This window comes from Hemitrygon akajei, chromosome 3 (assembly GCF_048418815.1).
Source record: "Hemitrygon akajei chromosome 3, sHemAka1.3, whole genome shotgun sequence".
NCBI classification, from domain to species: domain Eukaryota; kingdom Metazoa; phylum Chordata; class Chondrichthyes; order Myliobatiformes; family Dasyatidae; genus Hemitrygon; species Hemitrygon akajei.
The window spans coordinates 15863070-15884375 of NC_133126.1; the positions used below are offsets into that span (position 1 = coordinate 15863070).

Below are 21306 nucleotides of genomic sequence, written 5' to 3' on the forward strand. Positions count from 1 at the left end.
TATTAAGACAATATTCTCCATTTTGGTACCCATGGTAGCCTCAGTTCATTTTGCACAAACTATTCTTTTAACTGGCATTGGAACTGTGCGCAACCCAGGCATGTGGCATCAATGAACAGCACACACCTTCGAATGTTGCAGTGCACTTTCCCCATGCACCAACAGAAATGGCTCACTACCTACAACTTCTTCCAAGTGTTAACAAAATTGGGGTGCTTCTTTGGCAAGAGAATTCAGTGACCTAAATCAAAATTCTGGCATGAAATTTCAAACTGAAAACAGAAAAACTGAACACTTAATAAACACACGTATGTTGGAATACCCATGCTGTGTTGACACTTGAACTGTTCCATGGTTTCAAGTAAGCTTTATTGCTCCTTAAAATTACAATTGGTTTGGACAGAGCAAGAAACAGTACATTAATACAACATATAAAAAAACCGAGCTGATGAAGCAAAGCCATGATAGCAGGCCCAGGACACACTGGATTGCAATTAGTGTGGTTTCAACTTAGATTTTAATGACACTATCAACTAAATTTTTAAAAAATTTCTCACAGGCTGCTAAGATAAGTTAACCACCAATAGTCTAATGCTCGTACGTTGACTGTAACAATAAAACAAAAAACTCTAAAGTCGCGAAATTCTTGTCTGCCCAACCATTACGAAAGATTTCTTGCTGTTATCCTCCACTGTTACTGCGGAGCCTACAGAGGAAATGGAAAAATTGTTACATTTAATCCAATTAATACTTAAAACAATTTAGTTGAAGAGTATAACATTATTGATTGTTATTAAATATTTAATAATACCATGACTACAAACATAGTATACATTGGATCTGTCCTTAGATGAACTATATTCTGGTCTCCCTTCATTAAGTTGAGATTGTATTAACTCAGAAAGTATGCAAAAAGTTTAGCAGGTTAATAAATGTGCCAACTACATCCTCAGGGTGACGGAATTACAATCACAGGAGCAAATGCACATATAGTGAAAACAGGATCTTTTGAGATGTTAACCTATTCATATTTTCTGAGGATGGAGAAGGCAGCTATTTGATCCATCAAGTCTATGTCCACTCTCAGAGCATTCACTCATTTAATTTTCTGTAACTTGTTAACTTCTCTTGATTCTTCTACTACCTACGCTCACAAAACGTTATTTACAGTAGCCAATTGTCTCATCAACTTTGGGATATTAGTGAAAAATGGAACTGGATATAACGATGTAACTCCTCAGGGCACTGAGGAATGTGATTGAAAAAAGGGATTTGGAAATACAGACCCATAATTCATTGAAAGGGGTGACACAGGTAGATAGGGTTTTGGCACATTATCCTCCATAAATCAAAGTACTGAGTACAGGAGATGGAATGTTACGTTGAAGTTGTATAAGACATTGGTGAGGCCTGATTTGGAGTACTGTGTGCAGTTTAGGTCACCCACTTACAGGAAAGATGCAAGAAAGGTTGAAAGAGTATAGAAAAAAAATTCAAGGATATTGGCGGGTTTGGAAGACCTGGGTTATAAGATTGAAGAGGTTAGGGCTTTATTCCTTGGAACCTAAAAGACTGAGTGCAGGTTTGATAGAGGTATACTAAATTATGAGGAGTATAGATAGGGTAAACGCAGGCAAGACTTTTCCTCTGAGGTTTGGTGGGCCGACAACCAGAGGTCCTGGGTTAAGGGTGAAAGGTGAAAAATTTAAGGAGGACATGAGGTGAAACTTCTTCACTCAAGAGTTGTGAGAGTGTGGAATGTGCTACCAATGCAAGTGTTACCTGTGAGCTGAATTACAATGTTTAAGAGAAGATTGGATAGGTACATGGATGGTAGTGGCATGAAGAGCTATGATTCCAGTGCAGGTCAATGGAAGTAGGCAATTTAAATGGTTCTGCACAGACTAGATGGGCTGAAAGTCCTGTTGCTGTGCTGTACTTTTCTATGACTCAATAACCACCTGGTCACAGGGAGATTATGCAATCTCTACACAGATAACAATGGAGATCAGAATTGATCTCAGGTTACTGAAGTTGTGATGTAGCAGCACCAAGTATTATGCCACCTATCCAAGAAAATTCTTCAGGGAAAAGGAAAATTTCAAAACAGAAGTTATAATTTAAGAACCATATTGTAAAGTTAACTGGCAGAAAATAATATTGTTGAAAACTTGATCTCAAGAAGTCTTGGCAGAATGAGATAATTGCTGCTCACATTTCATTTACCCATGTGCAAAAACTGCTATTATTTCTGAACTTTGTATTTAAAAGTGTCAGATTTGTACAAAATATAATTGGCTATGAATTAAAGTTGTAAAATGTCAGAATTGAGAGGAATTTGCTTCATTGGAAATCTTACTTCCTAATTACTGGAAAGAAAAGAGCAATCAGGAAAGTCACAGAGGCCGCTGAGCAATCCCTGGTTATGGATCAAGAGGTGTGACCTGTGGACCAATGCTGCTGGGACACAAGCTGGGGCCTGATCAACCCCTGGCTGAGTCACCTGGGTGAGGGTGTCTGGAAGGATCCGAAACACCTGGTGACCCCAGATTACATCACTGAATATCTGTTCCTGCACATCTAGGATGTATCTTAGCATCAATGGACAAAAATTGTAGTTTACAGAAAGCATATTTTGAAGCAGGATTAATAGAACTATGGTAGCAATGATTCTGCAGGGGAGATTGGCTGGGCCATTGCTGAACTGCCATGCCTTCTGTTACAAAACTGGCATGAAATTTCAAAAAAGGCAATGTATATAGATTTTGTATATTTGCACCAGAAATAAGAGAATAGAGTTGTGACATGAAGAGGTAGAACTACTTAAAGCACAATGTTTGAGCGGGATCATAAAGAAATTTTACAAGCCATGATTTTGCAGGCTGCTGAAATAGAAGTGACTTATGATATTTCAAGTGTTTCCTTTCTTCCAGCTGAAAGAAGTGTGCTTCTCTAATCCATCACTATTTCTGGCCCTTTTGCTTTTTGAATGTAATCCATCCTTTCAGTATTTTACTTTGTGTAACTTCTGCCACATCCTTCCTTCCTTGTCCAGGCAAATACAGTAATTCATTAACTTGCCTGCTTTTGTAATTCTCCCATAGATAACATTTCACATCAGAAAATCAGCCCAACAAGTATTTGGTAGTGTTTTTTAACCCATTAAAAAAATGTACTTTTTAAAAATGGAAAAATGGGCAGGCCTCAATTCATTAAAATTTAATTTCTAGCTTCTTTCCACATAGAATCCAAATTATTAAAATTGGGATCCTATCGTCTAGTACTACACCAAGTACAAACGCTTAAATGTTTAAAGGATGGTCTTCTCATTCCAAGCATTTGCAACAAAATTACTAACTCTGCCTGGATGCTTACAACCAGTGAAGCACATAGTCAACCTCTAATTGACAATGCACATTCCCATAGCCTTTGTGTCGCAATTTAAATATATAATTTAATTTTGATTACTACTTACCTCTTTGTAAAAAATCACAATTTGAACGTTTCTTTAGAAATATTTAGTTCGGTTCAATGCTCGCTGTGCTAATTCGCCTTTTTCATCTGTAATTTTCTCCCAGTCTGTTTGTCCAACCACAAATCCTATGGCTCGTTTGCGCTCAGCATCTTTCTCCTCTTCCAAATCTGCCCATCTCACCTAAAGCATATGGGGGGGGGGGGGCAGTTCAGATAAATGTTACTTCCCGCCTTCCCACCTGAGGCAAATTAGTAATTTAAAGTACTATGCAGAAATAGTCATGTTTCACAATTTATTATACAAGTTAATTTGCATGTTGGATTTCTTTAAAACTGTAGCTATCTGCCCCACCAGAATTTTACCATGTCTAAAAGAGAACAAATAACTTCACAAAAAAGTTGAGAAATAACTCATTGGTCAATTTTTTAAAAATTTGATTGCTTAAAAATTGGCCTATTATGACTGAATATGGTAATACTTGCATTCGTTAATGTTTATTTTTGACCAAAAACAGTATATTTGGTAGTCTAGTTGAGTACAACTCCAGTAATACTCATAATGGCCAATAGTGCCATTTATCACGTTTCAGTATCAGTAATAAACAGAACATTTAGAGAAGTTAGTTTGTATAAGTTCAGACCCAACATTGAAAAGGGCTAATAGTTTTCAGGTCCCACCTACCAGCTAAACCATTCACATCTTCAACCACCTGTCTCAATATGTAAAAAGCTCTCACATGCCTAGGCTACTGCATGTTCCAAACTTAGGATCTCTACCACTAAAGGCGGCAACAACTTAGGTACATGGAAATACTACCACCTGAATGGTCCCCACTTAGCTACATATTATTCAGAATTTGAGACATATTGGCATTCCTTCATCACTGCATGGCCTAAGTGCCTTAACCAAGATGACCAGATTTCCAACAAATGCCATACAGCCAGTTTAATTAGATATGAAGCACTGGAAGAGATAACTATCTTGTTGAATGAGATTATTATGGAGGAAATTAGGAGCGAAGATTAAAATCTTAAACTATTATTCCAGAGGTCATCGTTGACAGCAAGGTATTATGGATTCCGATACAGTGATATGGATATTGTAAGTGAGTATACAGGCTCCTATTGGAATGTACAAGTTCAAAACAGCAGCTCATAATCATCTTCTTGAGTGCAAATATACCGTGGCATGCAAAAGTTTGGGCACCTCTGGTCAAAATTTCTGTTACTGTGAATAGTTATAGTTAAGTGAGTAGAAGATAAACATCTCCAAAAGTCATAAAGTTAAAGATGAAACATTCTTTTCAACATTTTCAGCAAGATTAGTGTATTATTTTTGTTTTCTACAATTTTAGAGTGAAAAAAAGGAAAGGAGCACCATGCAAAAGTTTGGGTACCCCAAGAGATTTGAGCTCTCAGATAACTTTTACCAGGGTCTCAGACCTTAATTAGCTTGTTAGGGCTATGGCTTGTTCACAGTCATCATTAGGAAAGGCCAGGTGATGCAAATTTCAAAGCTTTATAAATACCCTGACTCCTCAAACCTTGTCCCAACAATCAGCTGCCACGAGCTCCTCTAAGCAGCTGCCTAGCACTCTGAAAATTAAAATAAGTGATGCCCATACAGCAGAAGGCTATAAGAAGATAGCTAAGTGTTTTCAGGTAGCCATTTCCTTAGTTTGTAATGTAATTAAGAAATGGCAGTTAACAGCAACGGTGGAGGTCAAGTTGAGGTCTGGAAGACCAAGAAAACTTTCCGAGACAACTACTCATAGGATTGCTAGAAAGGCAAATCAAAACCCCCGTTTGACTGCAAAAAGGCCTTCAGGAAGATTTAGCAGACTATGGAGTTGTGGTGGACTGTTCTACTGTGCAGTGACACCTGCACAAATATGACCTTCATGGAAGAGTCATCAGAAGAAAACCTTTCCTGCATCCTCACCACAGAATTCAGCATCAGAAGTTTGCAAAGGAACATCTAAACAAGCCTAATGCATTTTGGAAACAAGTCCTGTGGACTGGTGAAGTTAAAATATAACTTTTTGGCCGCAATGAACAAAGGTATGTTTGGAGAAAAAAGGGTGCAGAATTTCATGAAAAGAACTGTTAAGCACGGGGGTGGATTGATCATGCTTTAGGCTTGTGTTGCAGCCAGCAGCACGGGGAATATTTCACTGGTAGAGGGAAGAATTAATTCAATTAAATACCAGCAAATTCTGGAAGTAAACATCACACCGACTGTAAAAAAGCTGAAGATGAAAAGAGGATGGCTTCTACATCAGGATAATGATCCTTAACACACTTCAAAACCCACAATGGACTATCTCAAGAGGCGCAAGCTGAAGGTTTAGCCATGGCCCACACAGTTCCCCAACTTAAACATCATCAAAAATCTGTGGATAGACCTCAAAAGAGCAGTGCATGCAAGGCAGCCCAGAATCTCACAGAACTAGAAGCCTTTTGCAAGGAAGAATGGGAGAAAATCCCCCAAACAAGAACTGAAAGTCTCTTAGCTGGCTACAGAAAACGCTTACAAGCTGTGATACTTGTCAAAGGGGGGTGTTACTAAGTACCGACCATGCAGGGTGCCCAAACTTTTGCTTCAGGCCCTTTTCCTTTTTTTGTTATTTTGAAACTGTAAAAGATGGAAATAAAAAAGTAATCTTGCTGAAAATATTAAAGAAATGTGTTATCTTTAACTTTATGCCTTTTGGAAATCAGGTCATCTTCTACTCGCTTAGCTATTCACAGTAACAGAAATTTTGACCAAGGGTGCCCAAACTTTTGCATGCCACTATATATAGGTGAATATATGCTGTTCTTTCTAAGGACACTTAGATTCTAAAAGACAAATAAACAAAAAGTTGATTTAGTAGTTCAACAGATTATTTTTTAAACTAATTGGACAGCATTTTGAATTTAACAACTGAGTCATAAAACTGTTAACTTCATTCAGCCCTGAAATTCTGCAGTTACAGTTCTTAGTGAATTAATATTAGTGAATTGTTAGCAAGATGTACACAACATCCATGGATAATTTCAGTCCCTTCTGCAAATACTTTCAGAAAATGTGTAATGATAATTATAGGCTTTTTTCAGATTGTAAACATAATACTTCTTTGCAACAAGGTCATGGAGAAATACAATACAGAAACAAATCTCTGGACCTACTGACTGCGCCAACAATCAAGAACACTTATTATATGAAGCTAGTCTTACATTTATGCCTTTTATTCTTCCCACATTCCTATCAATTGCCCCCTAGATTCTGCCACTCCTTTAGACAATAGAGACAATTAATTGCAGCTAAATTATTTACTAATCTGCATACTTTTGGGATGTGAGTATAAATACAAGTAGTCAAGAGGAGAACATACAAACTCCTCATAGACAGCACCGGAAGTCTGGATTGAACACAAAGCTGTGAGGCAATAGCTGACTATCCATCTGTGGCAATGAGTTCTTTCACTGGAAATGCAGGTTTTTCCCAATTCTCAAAAAATCTTTTATAAAGACTGACAGGACTTTTCCATTCCATTCACATTCCCTACTATTCCATTGTGACTTTATCATGCCTTGAGAACTTCCCTAGTCAAAATAAAAAATATATACTGTAATCTAGAAACAGTGTAATCCTTTGCAAACATAATTTTTCAATGCACATCTAAGAGATACCAAGCTTGATCACTCAAGCTAATGTTTTCTTTCCCGCTTGGTATTTGCTATTGCTATAGACATGGCCAGCTATCTTCTCTGACAGAGAGATGAAGGCTAGCTTACTCTTAAATACTATTCACATTTTTGCCAGAAAATAGTAGAATCATTAAGATCTGGACAGGGAAAAGACTGAAGGTTAGGAAGGAAAACAAGCAGCTCATACTCCAAAAGTATTCTCTCTGATATGTTCTGTACTAAGAACACCTAATACTTAAGATAAACATATACAAAATACAATTAAGTTTGTTCCATGATGGATTCATCTCCCTCTTTTGCTCAGTCATAACACCCAAGGAAAACGTATTTTTATTCTTCATATGTTGAATCAATCAGTATATCACGTATACAGAAAAGGAGCAATTAAGTTTTTTTTTACCCGCTTCTTTCCAGGTTCTGATGAGCGAGAGTTATAGTCATCAGGAAGCTGAAGGTAATCTTCTAATTGATGTGCAATACTGTCATGCCAACCTCGCTTCCGTTTGTTGCTGCTCCTCAAACCATCCAGCTTGTCTGAACAACAAAAACATAAGCTCTGTAGTCAGGCATGGACTGAATGCACAAGATGAAAGAAATATATGTATATATTCATACAAATATACATACATGTTTATGGTGTTACAGTTGAGCTCACAGTAGAACACCCTTGTTGTATTTAATAGCTGATTGGCCATGAAAATGGCAAGGAATGGATTATTGATGTAGTCCATTAAATTATAAGTCAGGCTCTTCTTTAAACCCATTAGTGTTTCTATATTATTGTACCAACACAATTCTCATTGATTATAAACTTCCTGTATAAATTCTCCCAACTAACTGTAATGCTTTTGCAAATAGATGAATTGAGAGGACAGAAAACCAACCTACTAATACTTATATTCTACAGCTGAAATTTAAGTTAAAAGAATAGGCCCTAATTAGAGTTGACAGTCATGTGCATCTCCGAAATGTAAATTAAACATGGTTTGTGTAGGATATTGATTTTTAAACCCCATCTGCAGGATTCAGATAGTACACAATTATGTCAGGAAAGTTTCAGAATACTATTTTAAAAATAGTGGCCATTCCTGGGAAGAAACTAAGTGACTGTTAAATTGTAACACTGACATTCTTAAAATGTGACAATCATCAGCTGGTAGTGTGTGAATTCATCTTTATCACCGAATGACACAGAACATTTTACATGTTTTCCATGATACCAAAGTAAATCACGAATTAGAACAAAAATTGCTTTTTGAAAATTACTACCTATAGGTAATATGCTTGCCATTTCAAACATTGCTTAACACCAAATAATGTGACCACAATCAAATCATATCATAAGTGTTACTTTACACAAAGAATACTTGCATATGGTTTCCTGGGCTCAATTAAAGGCAATATTTTTTAAACAAATTGCTACTGCATTGGAAATATTGTAAAATAAATGTACATTATATATTGAGGGAGACAATAATGTACATTATGTAAGTTAAGTTATCTGTGATATCAAAGTATAAACAATTTTTTAAAATTCTGGAACACTTGGAAAAATGGACAAAACATATGATCTATGATCTAGAAAATAGATCTGAAAGGATAGATGTAACTAGATAATGCATTTTAACCTCAGGGAATTTGCAAATGGCACTTCAGTCCAATTAACAAAATGCACTTTTCAGTGTGTTGTATTATTTATATGAGATTATTATAACTACTTCATTTCTTTTAAAATTAACTATGAACCAAATTGAAAATACAAACATTCAAGGTTGCATCACATTGAATTTACACAATCTTATTCTATGAAAAATACTGGCAGAGTTTAAAGCAATCAATCTATTGTTATCAGTAGAGTGCACTGAGTAGCGTAGATATAAATGTACACTGCACTAATCAAAATTCTCATCTGCAAGGTTGCTACAAAACAATCAGTCTCATCATCGGCGTATTAATATTTGTGATTTAAAGTTTACTGAGAAAATTCCATAGCAGGGAATGAAGTATAAATAACAGTATATTTCTTTAGCATTTGTTTTGTATGCAGTCCCTAAAGAAAGAACTTCATTAGTACTACCTTAAGTATTTTTGCTTTACTGAAGGAACTCTTCAAAAACTGGTCAATACATTTTATTTATAGCACCCCTAACGAGTCCATATTTATATCACACACCTTCAAATGTTTCTGAACTGAGGTCAATGCTGGGCCATTTTAAATGCAATTAAGAGTCTGTCACCCTGTCATGAGTGAGATTTGATACCCAAGGTTCACTTCAAAGCTAGTCAGCATGGAATGGGTGAGCAGCTTAAAGTTCCTGGGCGTCAAAATCTCAGAAAACCTATCCTGAACCCAACATATTGATGCAATTACGAAGAAGGTATACCAACAGCTGTATTTCATTAGGAGTTTGAGGACATTTGGTATGTGACCAAAGACTTGAGCGAATTTCTACAGATGTAATGTGGAGAGCATTGTGGCTGGTTGCACCACCCTCTTGTATGGAGGGTCCAATGCACAGAATCAGAAAAAAAAAAACTGAAGGAGGTTGTAAATTCAGACAGCTCCATCATGGGCACTAGCCTCCCCATTATCAAGGATATCTTCAACAAGGCAAAGCTTCAAGGTGGTGGCATCCATCATGATGGTCCCTCACCATCCAGGGCATGCCCTATTCTCATTACTATTTTCAGGGAGGAGGTACAGGAGCAAAAAGACACACAGTCAATGTTTTAGGAACAGATTCATCCCCTTCACAATAAAATTTTTGAATGGTCTATGAACCCATGGATATGACCTTGCTATTTTGCTCTCTTTTTGCACTACTTATCTATTTTTATGTATATTCTTAGTGTAACTTATAGTCACTTTTATGTACTGCATTGTACTGCTGCAAAACAACACATTTCTTGACATGCGTTAGTGATAATAAACCTGATTCTGGTCTGAGATGAGTTAAAGATTCCTTTCCAAAAGGTCAACAGTGAGCCCTATGAGCTTTTAATGATAGTCATGCAGTTGTAAATGTTACTGTTTTATTCCAGAATTTTATTGAATATTTGTTCAGCTAGCAAATTGGGATCCAGGCACATGAATTGCTTGTCTACTAAAATAAACATTTTACTATTGCACCCAGAACTGCTTTAAGTGGCTGTAAAAATATTTCATATTAGGGTGAACCCTCCCATCTTTCATTTGGTCTGATGGTAGTCTTCATATTGTTCTTTAATTAGAGACCAAGAGTTTCCACCATTATTTGTGTGTGGTGTTGCTGAGGTGACAATAAAGAAGCACATGCAAAACACACAAAATATGGAGGAACTGATCCAAGTTTGGCAGCATCCAAGGGAACAAATAAGCAGCTGACGTTTCAGGCTGAGACCTTCCTTGAGGATTCAGTCCGACATGTTGACTGCATTCATCCATCGATGCTGCCTAACCTGCTGAGTTCCTCCAGCACTTTGTGTGTGTTGCTTTGGATTTCCAGAATCTGCAGAATTTTTCGTGTTTATAAAGAGGCTGGTGACCACTTTGTTAATCTGCCACATTTCTGCTGTGCATTTCTCTGAGTGCATCTGTTCCCAATTTATAGTCCAAAGTTTCTGCCTAATAGCATCATAATACGCCCTCCACAGATTAGTTTTTCATACTGTCCAAGACTCTGGTAAAGGTCAGGAAGCTGTGGTCACTGTCTTTTAAACACTCACCTACCGAGAGTGGCCTCTCCTTTAATTGGCCTGTCAGGAATCCTTCCTGGGCAGACTCAACAAATTGATCTAAACCTTTTGTATTAAGAAGATGCCAATAAATATTATAGAAGTTGAAGTCACCCATGACAACAACCTTGTTATTTTGCATTTTTCCAAAATCTGCCTCCTGATCTGCTCCTCCGTGTCACCATTGCTGTTAGCCAGGTCCCCACCTCTTTTTTGCCTCCCTCTCTTCTCTTTTGAAGCTTCTAAACTCCTGAACATCCAGCAGCCATTCCAGCAACCTGACAGCCATATGTTTATGGAATGCATATTTAACACTCCTAGTTCAAGTTAAATATCCTGCTTATGTCAAATTATTCTAATCATATTTAAGCAGGGAAAACATGGATTCACTTATTGGATACCTAATAAAGTAATAACTTATTCAGTGAGTAATATTCCCAATGCTATTATAAGATGAAACAATATATCAGTCATAGAAAAGTACAGCACAGAAACAGGCCATTTGGCCCATCTGGTCCATACTGAATCATTTAAACTGCCTAATCCCATTGACCTACACTGAGACCAGAGCCCTCCATATCCCTATCAGCCATGTGCCTGTTCAAACTTCTCTTAGATGTTGAAATTGAGCTCACAGGTAACACCTGAGCTGGCAGCTCGTTCCACACTCAAGACTCTCTGTGTGAAGAAGTTTCTGCTCATGTTCTCCTTTAACTTTTCACTTTTCACCCTTAACCCATGACCTCTGGTTGTAGACCCACCCAACCTCAGTGGAAAAAGCCCGCTTGCATTTACTCTATCTACACCCCTCGTAATTTAGTATACCGTTATCAAATCTCCTCTCAATCTACTACATTCTAAGGAATAACTTCCTAACCTATTCAATCTTTCCTTCTAACTCAGGTCTTCCACACCCGGCAACATTCCTGTAAATTTTCCCTGGCTTCAGTTTGTTAACTGTAACCAAAAAAATCTTTACACATGAAAAATAACATGCAGTTGCTATTTTAACAATACCAATAAAAGAGAAAATCTACTAAATGTTCCCACTTTTGGTTTAAGATTCCCAATGTACTGGTTTGTAGATAGCAAGAACTATCTACAAACCTATCAAACTGATATGAAGTTTGATCCATGTAACTAAGTTAATAAAGTACACTGAATTTAAATTGTACCACAGAGGCAAAATTCAAAAGGGCAAAGAATGCAGGACTGAAGATGCTGTATTTAAATGCACGTAGCATTTGGAATAAGGTGGACGAACTCATGGCGCAATTAGAGATTGGTTGGTATGATGTTGTGGGTGTCACTGATCTATGATTAAAAGAAGGCGATAGTTGGAAGCTTAACATCAAAGGATATACTTTGTATTGCAAGGACAGGCAGGAAGGCATAGGCGGTGGTGTGACCCTGTTGATAAGAGATAGAATTACATCTTTAGAAAGAGGTGACATATGGTCAGAGAATGCTGAATTTTTATGGGTGGAGTTAAGAAACTGCAAGGGTTTAAAAAACATTATTGGAATCATATATAGGCCTCTAAATAGCAGTCAAACTAAAAGATGAAATATGAGGACAGACTAGCCAATAATATAAAGCAAAATACCAAAAGATTTTTCAGTCACATAAAGAGTAAAAGGAAGGTGGGAGTTGATATTGGACCATTGGAAAATGATGCCGGTGAAGTAGTAATGGGGGACAAAAAAATAGCAGATGATAATAGGTACTTTGCATCTGTGTTCACGGGGAAGACACTGGCAGTGTGCCAGAGACCTGTTCAGGGAGCAGGAGTGAGTGGCCTTGCCACAAAAAGTGATAGGCAACTCAAAGGTCTTAAGGTGGATAAGTCAACTAGACCAGATGGACTGCATCTCAGAGTCCCAAGAATGGTTGCTGAAGAGATAATGGATGCATTGGTTATAATCTTTCAAAATTCACTTGATTCTGGTCCTAGAGCTCTGGAAGATTGCAAACTCTTTAAGAAAGGAGGAAGGATTTATAGGCCAATTAGCCTAACCTCAGCGATTGGGAAAGTGTTGGAGTCTATTATTAAGGATGAGATTTCGGGGTACTTGGAAATTAATGACAAAATAAGTCAAAGTCAGCATGGTTTCTTTAACTGGAAATCTTGCCTAACAAACAAGAGGACATGAGTTGAGACTTAGGGGGTAAAAGTTTAAGGGTAACATGAAGGGGAATTTCTTTACTCAGAGAGTGGTAACTGTATGGAATGAGCTTCCAGTAGAAATGGTAGAGGCAGGTTTGGTATTGTCATTTAAAGCAAAATTGGATAGGTGTATGGACAGGAAAGGAATGGAGGGTTATGGGCTGAGTGTGGGTCAGTGGGACTGGGTGAGAGGAAGAATTTGGTACGGACTAGGAGGGCCAAGATGGCCTGTTTCCGTGCTGTAATTATTACATGGTTAAATCTGTTAAGAGTTCTTCAAGGAAGTAATATGCAGGGTGAACAAAGGAGAGGCAGTGGATGTCATTTACTTGGATTTTCAGAAGGCATTTGATAAGGTGCCACACACGAGGCTGCTAACAAGATAAAATCATTTGGCATTACAGAAAAAATACTGGCATGGATAGTGGAATGGCTGACAGGCAGGAAGGAGCAACTGGGAATAAAAAGGGCCTTTTTGGGTTGGCTGCTTGTAACTAGTGGTGTTCCTCAGGGGTCAGTATTGAGACTGCTACTTTTGACATCGTTTGTCAATGATTTGGACAATGCAATTGATGGCTTTGTGGCAAAGGTTGCGGAAGATAGGGGGAAGGGTATGTAATGCTGAGGATTGCAGAAGCACTTAGACAAATTGGAAGAATGGGCAAAAAAGTGGCAGATGGAAAACAATGTTGGGAAATGTATGATAATGAATTTTGGTAAAGGGAACAATACTGCAGGTTATTATCTAAATGGGTTCAAACATCAGAGGTGCAGAGGGACTTTGGAGACCTTTTGCAAGACTCGCAGAAGGTTAATTTACAAGTTGAGGTGTGATAAAGAAGGCAAATGCAATGTTGGCATTTATTTCAAGGAGAATAGAATATAAAAGCAGAGATAATGCTGAGCCTTTGTAAGACACTTATCAGGCCGCACTAAGAGTATTGTCAGAAGTCTTGAGCCCCATATGTGTTGTCACTGGAGAGAGTCCAGAGGAGGCTTATGAGGATGATTCCGGGAATGAAGGGGTTAACAGATGAGGAGTGTTTGGCAGCTTTGGGCCTGTACTCACTGGAATTTAGAAGAATGCCTGGGGATCTCATTAAAACCTACCAAATGCTGAAAGGACCAGATTGGGTGGATGATGTGGAGAGGATGCTTCCTCTGGTATCCAGAACTAGAGGGCACAGCTTCAAAATTGGGGGCAGGGGAGAAGAACCTTTTAGAGAACAGAGGTAAAGAGGAATCTTCTTAGCCAAAGAGTAGTGAATCTGCCACAGACTGTAGTGGAGGCAATGTCCGTGGGTATACTTAAGGCAGAAGTTGATTGTTTTCTGATTGGTCAGGGCATCAAAGGATAAAGCGAGAAGGCAGGTGTGTGGGGTTGAGTGGGATCTGGGATCAGCCATGATAGAATGACGGAGCAGACTCGATGGGCGTAATGGTCTAATTCTACTCCTGTGTCTTATGGTCATACACCTCCTGACACAGTATTCCATTTGCCGCTTCTTAACATTCTCTTAATCTGTCAAAGTCTTTCTGCAGCATTCTTTCTTTCTTAACACTAACTGCCCCTTCACCTATCTTTGTATTGTCCATAAATTAGGCCACAAAGCCAGCAATTTTGTCATCTAAATGACTGACATGCAACATAAAAAAAGCGGATCCAACAACCATCCCTGTGAAATGCCAATAGTCACCACATCCAATTACGAAAGGCTCCTTTATTCCCACTCTTTGCCTCCTGCCAATCAGCCAATCAGCCAATCCTTGAGCTATGCTAGTATCTTTTCTGTAACAGCACAGGATCTCATCTTGTTAAGCAGCCTCTTGTGCGACACTTGTCAAAGATCTTCTGAACATCTTTGATCCATCAATTCACCTTTGTCCATCCTGCTTGTTATTTCCTCAAATAATTCAAACAGATTTGTCAGGCAAGATTTTCCATTAAGGCAACCATGCTGACTTTGGCCTATTTTATCATGTGCTTCCAAGTACTCCAAAATCACATCCTTAATAATTGACTCCAACATCTTCCCAACCACTGAAGTCAGGCTAATGAACTATAGTTTCCTTTCTTTTGCCTCTCTCCTTCTTGAAGAGTAGAGTGACATTTGCAATTTTTCATTCCTCCAGAACCACTCCAGTATCTAATGATTCTTGATAGATCATTACTAATAACTCCATAATCTCTTCAGCTACCTCGTTCAGAACCCTGGATTGTAGTCTATAAGGTGAAGGTGACTTATCCACCTTCAAACCTTTCAGTTTCCCAATCGCCATCTCCCTAGTGTTTACAATTACACTCACTTCTGTCCCGACCCTCTAGAACTTCGGCATACTGCCCTTGTCTTCCACAATGAAGTCTGATGCAAAATACTTATTCACTTTGTCCACCATTTCCTTGTCTCCCACTACTAACTCACCAGCGTCATTTTCTAGTGGTCTAATACTCATTCTTGCTCTTTACCCTTTAGATATCTGAAAAAATGTTTGGTATCCTCTTAGATATTGTTGGCTAGTTTACCTTCATAACTCAACTTCTTCCCCCCTCCCCCCCCAAGGTTTTTCAGTTGCCTTCTGCTGGTTTTAAAATGTTCCCCAATTCTCCAACTTCCCAACTTTTGCTCTGTTATATGCCTACTCTTTTGCTTTAACATTGGCTTTGACGTCCCGTTTTACCCACAGTTGTGTCATCCTGCCTTTAGTATACTACTTCTTATTTGGGATGTATCTATCCTGCACCTTCTGAACTGCTCCCAGAAACTTCAGACATTGCTGCTTTGCCATCATCCCTGTTAGTATCCCCTTCCAATTAGCTTTGGCCAGGTCTCTCTCATACCTCTGTAATTCCCTTTACTGTTTACTGATAAATCTGATTTAACTTCTCCCTTTCAAACTGCAGGGCAAATTCTATGTTATGATCACCGCCTCCTAAGGGTTCCTTAATCAAATCTGGTTCATTATGCAACACCCAATCCAGAACAGCTGATCCCCTTGTGGACTTAACCCCAAGCTGCTCTACAAAGCCATCTTGTAGGCATTCTACAAATTCTGTCTCTTGGGATCCAGCACCAACCTGATTTTCCCAATATACCTGCATATTAAATCCCCATGATTATTGTAACATTGCCCTTTGAACATGCCTTTTCTATCTCCCATTGTAATTTGTAGCCCACATCCTGGCTACTATTTGGGGGCCTGCATACAACTCCTATTAGGGTCTTTTAACCCTTGCAGTTTCTTAACTCTAACCACATGGATTCTACACCCTCCAATCCTATGCCACCCACTCTGCCTACATAGCTGTCCTTTCAATACAATGTGTATCCTTGGGTGTTATGCTCCCATGTATAATGTTCTTTCAGCCACGACTCAGTGATGCCCATGTCATGCCTGCTAATCTCTAACTGTGCAACAAGATAATATGCCTTATTCCATATACAACATGATTCAAAGATAACATGTTTAGTTCTGTATCCGTAGTCCTTTTCAATTTTGTCCCCGTTACACTGCAATTCATCCCACTGATTGCAATTTTGCCGTCATCTACCTGTCCCTTCTGACAGTCTCACTACACACTTCCTCTGCTTGTAAACTAATAGTCATATCATCAGCCCTATCACCCTCGTTTCCAGTCCACTGCCAAATTAGTTTAAGCCCTCTACAATAGTTCTAGTAAACTTGTCCACTGAATATTGACCCCCCCCCCAGTTCAAATCTAACCCATTCCTTTTGTACAGGCCATACCTTCTTTAGAAGAGATCCCAATGACTGAGAAATCTGAAATGCTGTTCCCTGCACCAGTTTTTCAGCCATGTATTCATCTTCCAAATCATCCTATGCTTCCCCTCACTGGCACGTAGCACAGGTAGCAATCCAAAGATTTCTACCCTGGAGGTTCTACTTTTCAGCTTTCTCCCCAACTCCCTAAATTCTCTCTTCATCTTTGTACAGATGCTGCTTCACCTGCTCGGTTTTCCAGCATCTTCAACCTTTGCTTCAGATTAGTAGCATCTGTAGTGCTATGAATTTTATTCCCAAAACCCTTACTGTTCACAAGATTTAGTATCTTTTAAAGAAATTCTACAGTTCAATTATTATGTCGCTCTCCAATTAGGATTTGTCAACAATCCTGTAAGATTATAAATTTCTTTAGTTAGTTATTTTATTATTTATTCTTAGTTCAGGGCATGAATCTTCTCTTGGTGGATAGCGGATGTTAAATTAGCTGTAATGATGATACTTTTTCACTTTCTTTCATTACTCCAGCAATCTACATTTCTAAGAATGTCAAGATGCAAAGATGTCCAATGTCACCAGCTAAAGCATTTTGAGTATCCTAAAGTGAAACCTGTTTGGGCCCATCAGATATGAGATTGGACAGTATCTTCAACTTGTCCATTCCTTTTCCTTAGAATCACCATTAGAGTCCATGGTCCCTTGCACAGAATGTTTACATTCAAACAGAAATGCAAAAGTGAAATAAGTGGTGCACATGCCACAACAGTGCCCAGTTACTCTGGATCAGAAAGTTGTGCTATTCCATTAAAAGCAATTCCTATGCTAAATTTAGATAATATTTTGTAAATCTGGCTGCTGTAATTACATCTGTCATATTAACAATCTGATAAAACAAATGACATTAAGTGTAACCATTGACAGAACATGGTATGGAAATCCAATAACCAACAATACACTATGAATTTTCAACAAGTTTGTAGCATCTGAAGAGATAGATATAGCATTACTGTTTCAGTTTAATAATCTCTTGAAAATCCAACTTCTCTTTTCTTAATATAGGCAATGGAAAGACCAAGTGTACCATCATGTAAACAATGAGTTGAATTTGTATCACTCTGCAAGTTTACTCAGATTCAATGCAGGATGTCAGGTTAATATTGAGAAACATTGGAAAATGTGCTCTCTACATTCACAAAGATTCTAAATGATCAATATTGAAAACTCACATATCACATTCAGTTGACATTTATAAAATACCCGAAGATTCTTCAATGTGATTAAGACCAAATATTTCATTATAGTTGCTTTGTGTGGAAATGCAAGCAAATTAAAAATATATTTCTTAAATTAATGGAAGTATTCAAAAGGTGAGAGTCAGCTTACTTGCAGGTTGACAACTCTATTTTATGCACAATTTATAAGTAAATTGGAAATTAGCGGGAAAAGAATCCCACATACTGTACATGTGTATAACAAATTCACATTACCAGAGAGCAAAAAAAAAATCATAGCCATAGAGCAACAGCGCATAATACAGGTTCTTTGTCCCAAAGAGTCTATGCTGCTCACCTAGGTAGCTCCAATTTCAGTAAATGGCCGTGCCCCTCTATGTATCTTCTCAACAGCTACTTCAGTGATGCTGTACCTGCCTCAACCACTTCTTCTGGAAGCTCATTCCATAAACTGACCACCCACTGTATGAAAAAGCTGCCTCTCAGGAACCCTAAATGCTTGTTCCCTAGTTTTGGACTCCCTTATCTTGGCATAAACACTACCATTCATCTTATGGCTGCCTCTCACAATTTTAAACAGTTCTGTACAGTCACCCCATATTCTCTTACACTCCAATGAATAAAGAGCTAGCCCACCTCTCCCTATAACTCAGGTTGTCTTGAACACAGAACAATACAGGCTCTTTGGTCCATAATATTGTGCCAACCTTTGAACATACTAACAGATTAATCTTACCCTCTCTTCCCTCCCACATGGACCTCCATTTTCTATCATCTATAAGCCTATCAAAGAGTTTTTTAAATATTCCAAATGAATCTGTCTCTACCACCACCTTTAGCACCACCTACACGCAGCACTCCCCGTGGAAAATCTTACCTCTGACATCCCCTTATATTTTCCTCCAGTGTCCTTAAAATTATGTCTCCTGGTATTAACTATTTCAGCCCTGGGAAAAAGTCTTTGACTATCCACTTGATCTATGCCTCTTATCACCATGTATGTCTCTATCAAGTTGCCTTTCATCCTCCCTCGCATCAAAGAGCAAAGTCCTAGCTCGCACAACCTATCTTCACAAGACATGCCATCTAGTCCCGGCAATATCCTTTAAAATCTTTTCTGCACTCCTTCCAGTTTAATCACATCTTTCCAACAACAAGGTGACCAAAACTGTACATAGTAGTCCAAGTGCAGACTTACAATATTTAATATTAATAATTTTTATATTCAACAGTATATTGCATAGTATTTTTATTAGTATTTGCAAGCAAAGACTACACAATGAATACAAAATAAGTAATTCAAATCAAATAAGTTTGTATGGTGTTGCTCCAAAGTAAAATGTGATTCTTCAGTAAAAAAAAAGGAAAGTACTGAATCCTGGAAAGAAAAGCATTTGCACAAGATTATAGAGTAAAACTTTGGCTAATGACTTTGTTCTCTATGAGGGTTTACAAGGAGAAGTGCTCAGAATCAGGACACAGTAAACCTGCACCAATAAGCATGCTTCAAAGCAAAACCTGGAAGAGCAGGAACTGTCATAAAAATTGCCATGTTTACAGCTCTTGGGTGTAATTATTCTGATGTTAAGCATAACATGTAATTATTTCAGATAGAAGAGATACATTAAAATGTGAAATAAAGATACGACTGTTTGCTTTTACCTAATTTACCATATGGAATATTTTGTGTTTGCCTAACCCTAAAGAATAATTGGAAGCCTACCAAATGCATTTCATATTTTTTCTGACATTGTCAAATTCAAATGTATGTATTTAGATATACAAACATTTAATACACATCTAAGTTACGACGGTCTGTCTCTCTCAGAGAAACATTCATGTTGCTGCTCCATCCCTTTGAAGTACTCTTCATGCAGATTGAAGATGTTCATTTCTCTTCAGAAATAACCTCCTATCCAAGTGGAGAGTATTCTATCACATTCCAGGCTTAAGCTCTCTAGTTGGTGGAAAGAGGTTGAGTAATCAGGTGTCAAGCATCATGGAATATCCAGTGTCCAACTCGTTCTTGCAGTTATCTTATTTATGCTGTTGGTTAAATTAAGTTTCCAGTCAAGAATGCAATCTAGAATATTGCTGGTTGGGGGCGTTCAGTGATGATAGGGAGAGAAGGTGGATTCTATATTATTCAAAATGATCACTGGCTGGCATGTGTGTGATGGAAATGCTACTTGTCATGCATCTGCCAAAAGCTGAACCTTGAGAAGGCCATAAACTGCTTCATATGGTCAATACTATTTTGACCCAAGATGAAGTTAATTATCAGGAGTTAAATATCAGACTGCCACAACATCACGATGGAGGAGTGACTGGCTTCCAAATTCTACATTTCAGAGGTAGATGATAAAGTCTGGAACTTCCAAAAATGTGTGATTGGTAACATAAACCGATCAAGTTGAAGAACTAATTTTCATTGATGAAATAGTTTTTGGCCAAATCTGCTTTTGAACCTATTGCAAAAGCACTGACAATCCCCAGATTTAATGCATATAAAAGTTGTTAACATTCAATACAAAGCAAAATGCTCATATTCCAATCCTGGCTTTATATTTATAGAAACCTAATCTTTTATCGTGAAACTTTCTTTTGATCATAAACTCCTTAGAAATCTGACAAAAGACTCAGCACAAAATCTTAAACAATAAGCATTCAGTTGCTCTATTGCTTTGGCCTAATACTGTGATTCTTAAGGTAAACAAACAGTAATGATGTGCATATATGAAATGACACAGTAAAAATGTCAAGAAATAGCATTCAAGACATCAAAATAATGAAGGTGTTCTTCTTCAAACCTTGAGTCAGATAAAGAATAAAGGCCACAACAGCTTTTCCAATACACAACAGGACCAATTTTGAGGCCTTGTTCCAAAAATAATTAGGTAGAAGCAACTATGTTGCATCTCCCAGAGTAGCATCAGAAGGAAAGTCATTGCTTTAATCCCCCAGAAAAATTCAGAATCCTTTTGATGACAAGATGTAATAAAGAAAACTTCACAGTATGTTTCTGTATTCTCAAACCTCTCAAAAGCTGTCCTTTCCCACCTGAATTTTAATTTTAAAAGCATGGAAACAGCCACTATTACAATTATGTCTTCATATTCACAATAGCCAAGTGAATCAATAATTAAGAAACATAATGTGATATCTCTTGCTCTATTTACAAGAAAATATTGAAATAATTTTCAGAAATGCCTATAAATATTTGCATACCTCAGGTGATTTCACATTGTTCAGGTATTATAATAGGTTTATACGTGTTTCTGTGTT

The 21306-nt window shown here is 37.8% G+C and overlaps 1 protein-coding gene across 3 annotated transcripts in view; it reads right to left on the reverse strand.

The window, feature by feature from the left end:
* Positions 1–21306, reverse strand: part of ylpm1 (YLP motif containing 1) — a 171370-nt gene that overhangs the window by 38782 nt on the left and 111282 nt on the right. For 2 of the 3 annotated variants that reach the window (XM_073039240.1, XM_073039239.1), the window contains exons 20-22: positions 7568–7701; positions 3476–3655; positions 348–706 (exon numbers count right to left, since the gene is read on the reverse strand). The exons of the other annotated variant lie outside the window; for it this stretch is intronic. In XM_073039240.1, the coding sequence (XP_072895341.1) occupies positions 3509–3655; positions 7568–7701 (281 nt within the window). In that variant the 3' untranslated portion in view covers positions 348–706; positions 3476–3508. Of the gene's footprint in view, positions 1–347; positions 707–3475; positions 3656–7567; positions 7702–21306 lie in introns of those variants that run through there. 3 annotated transcript variants of the gene reach the window in all.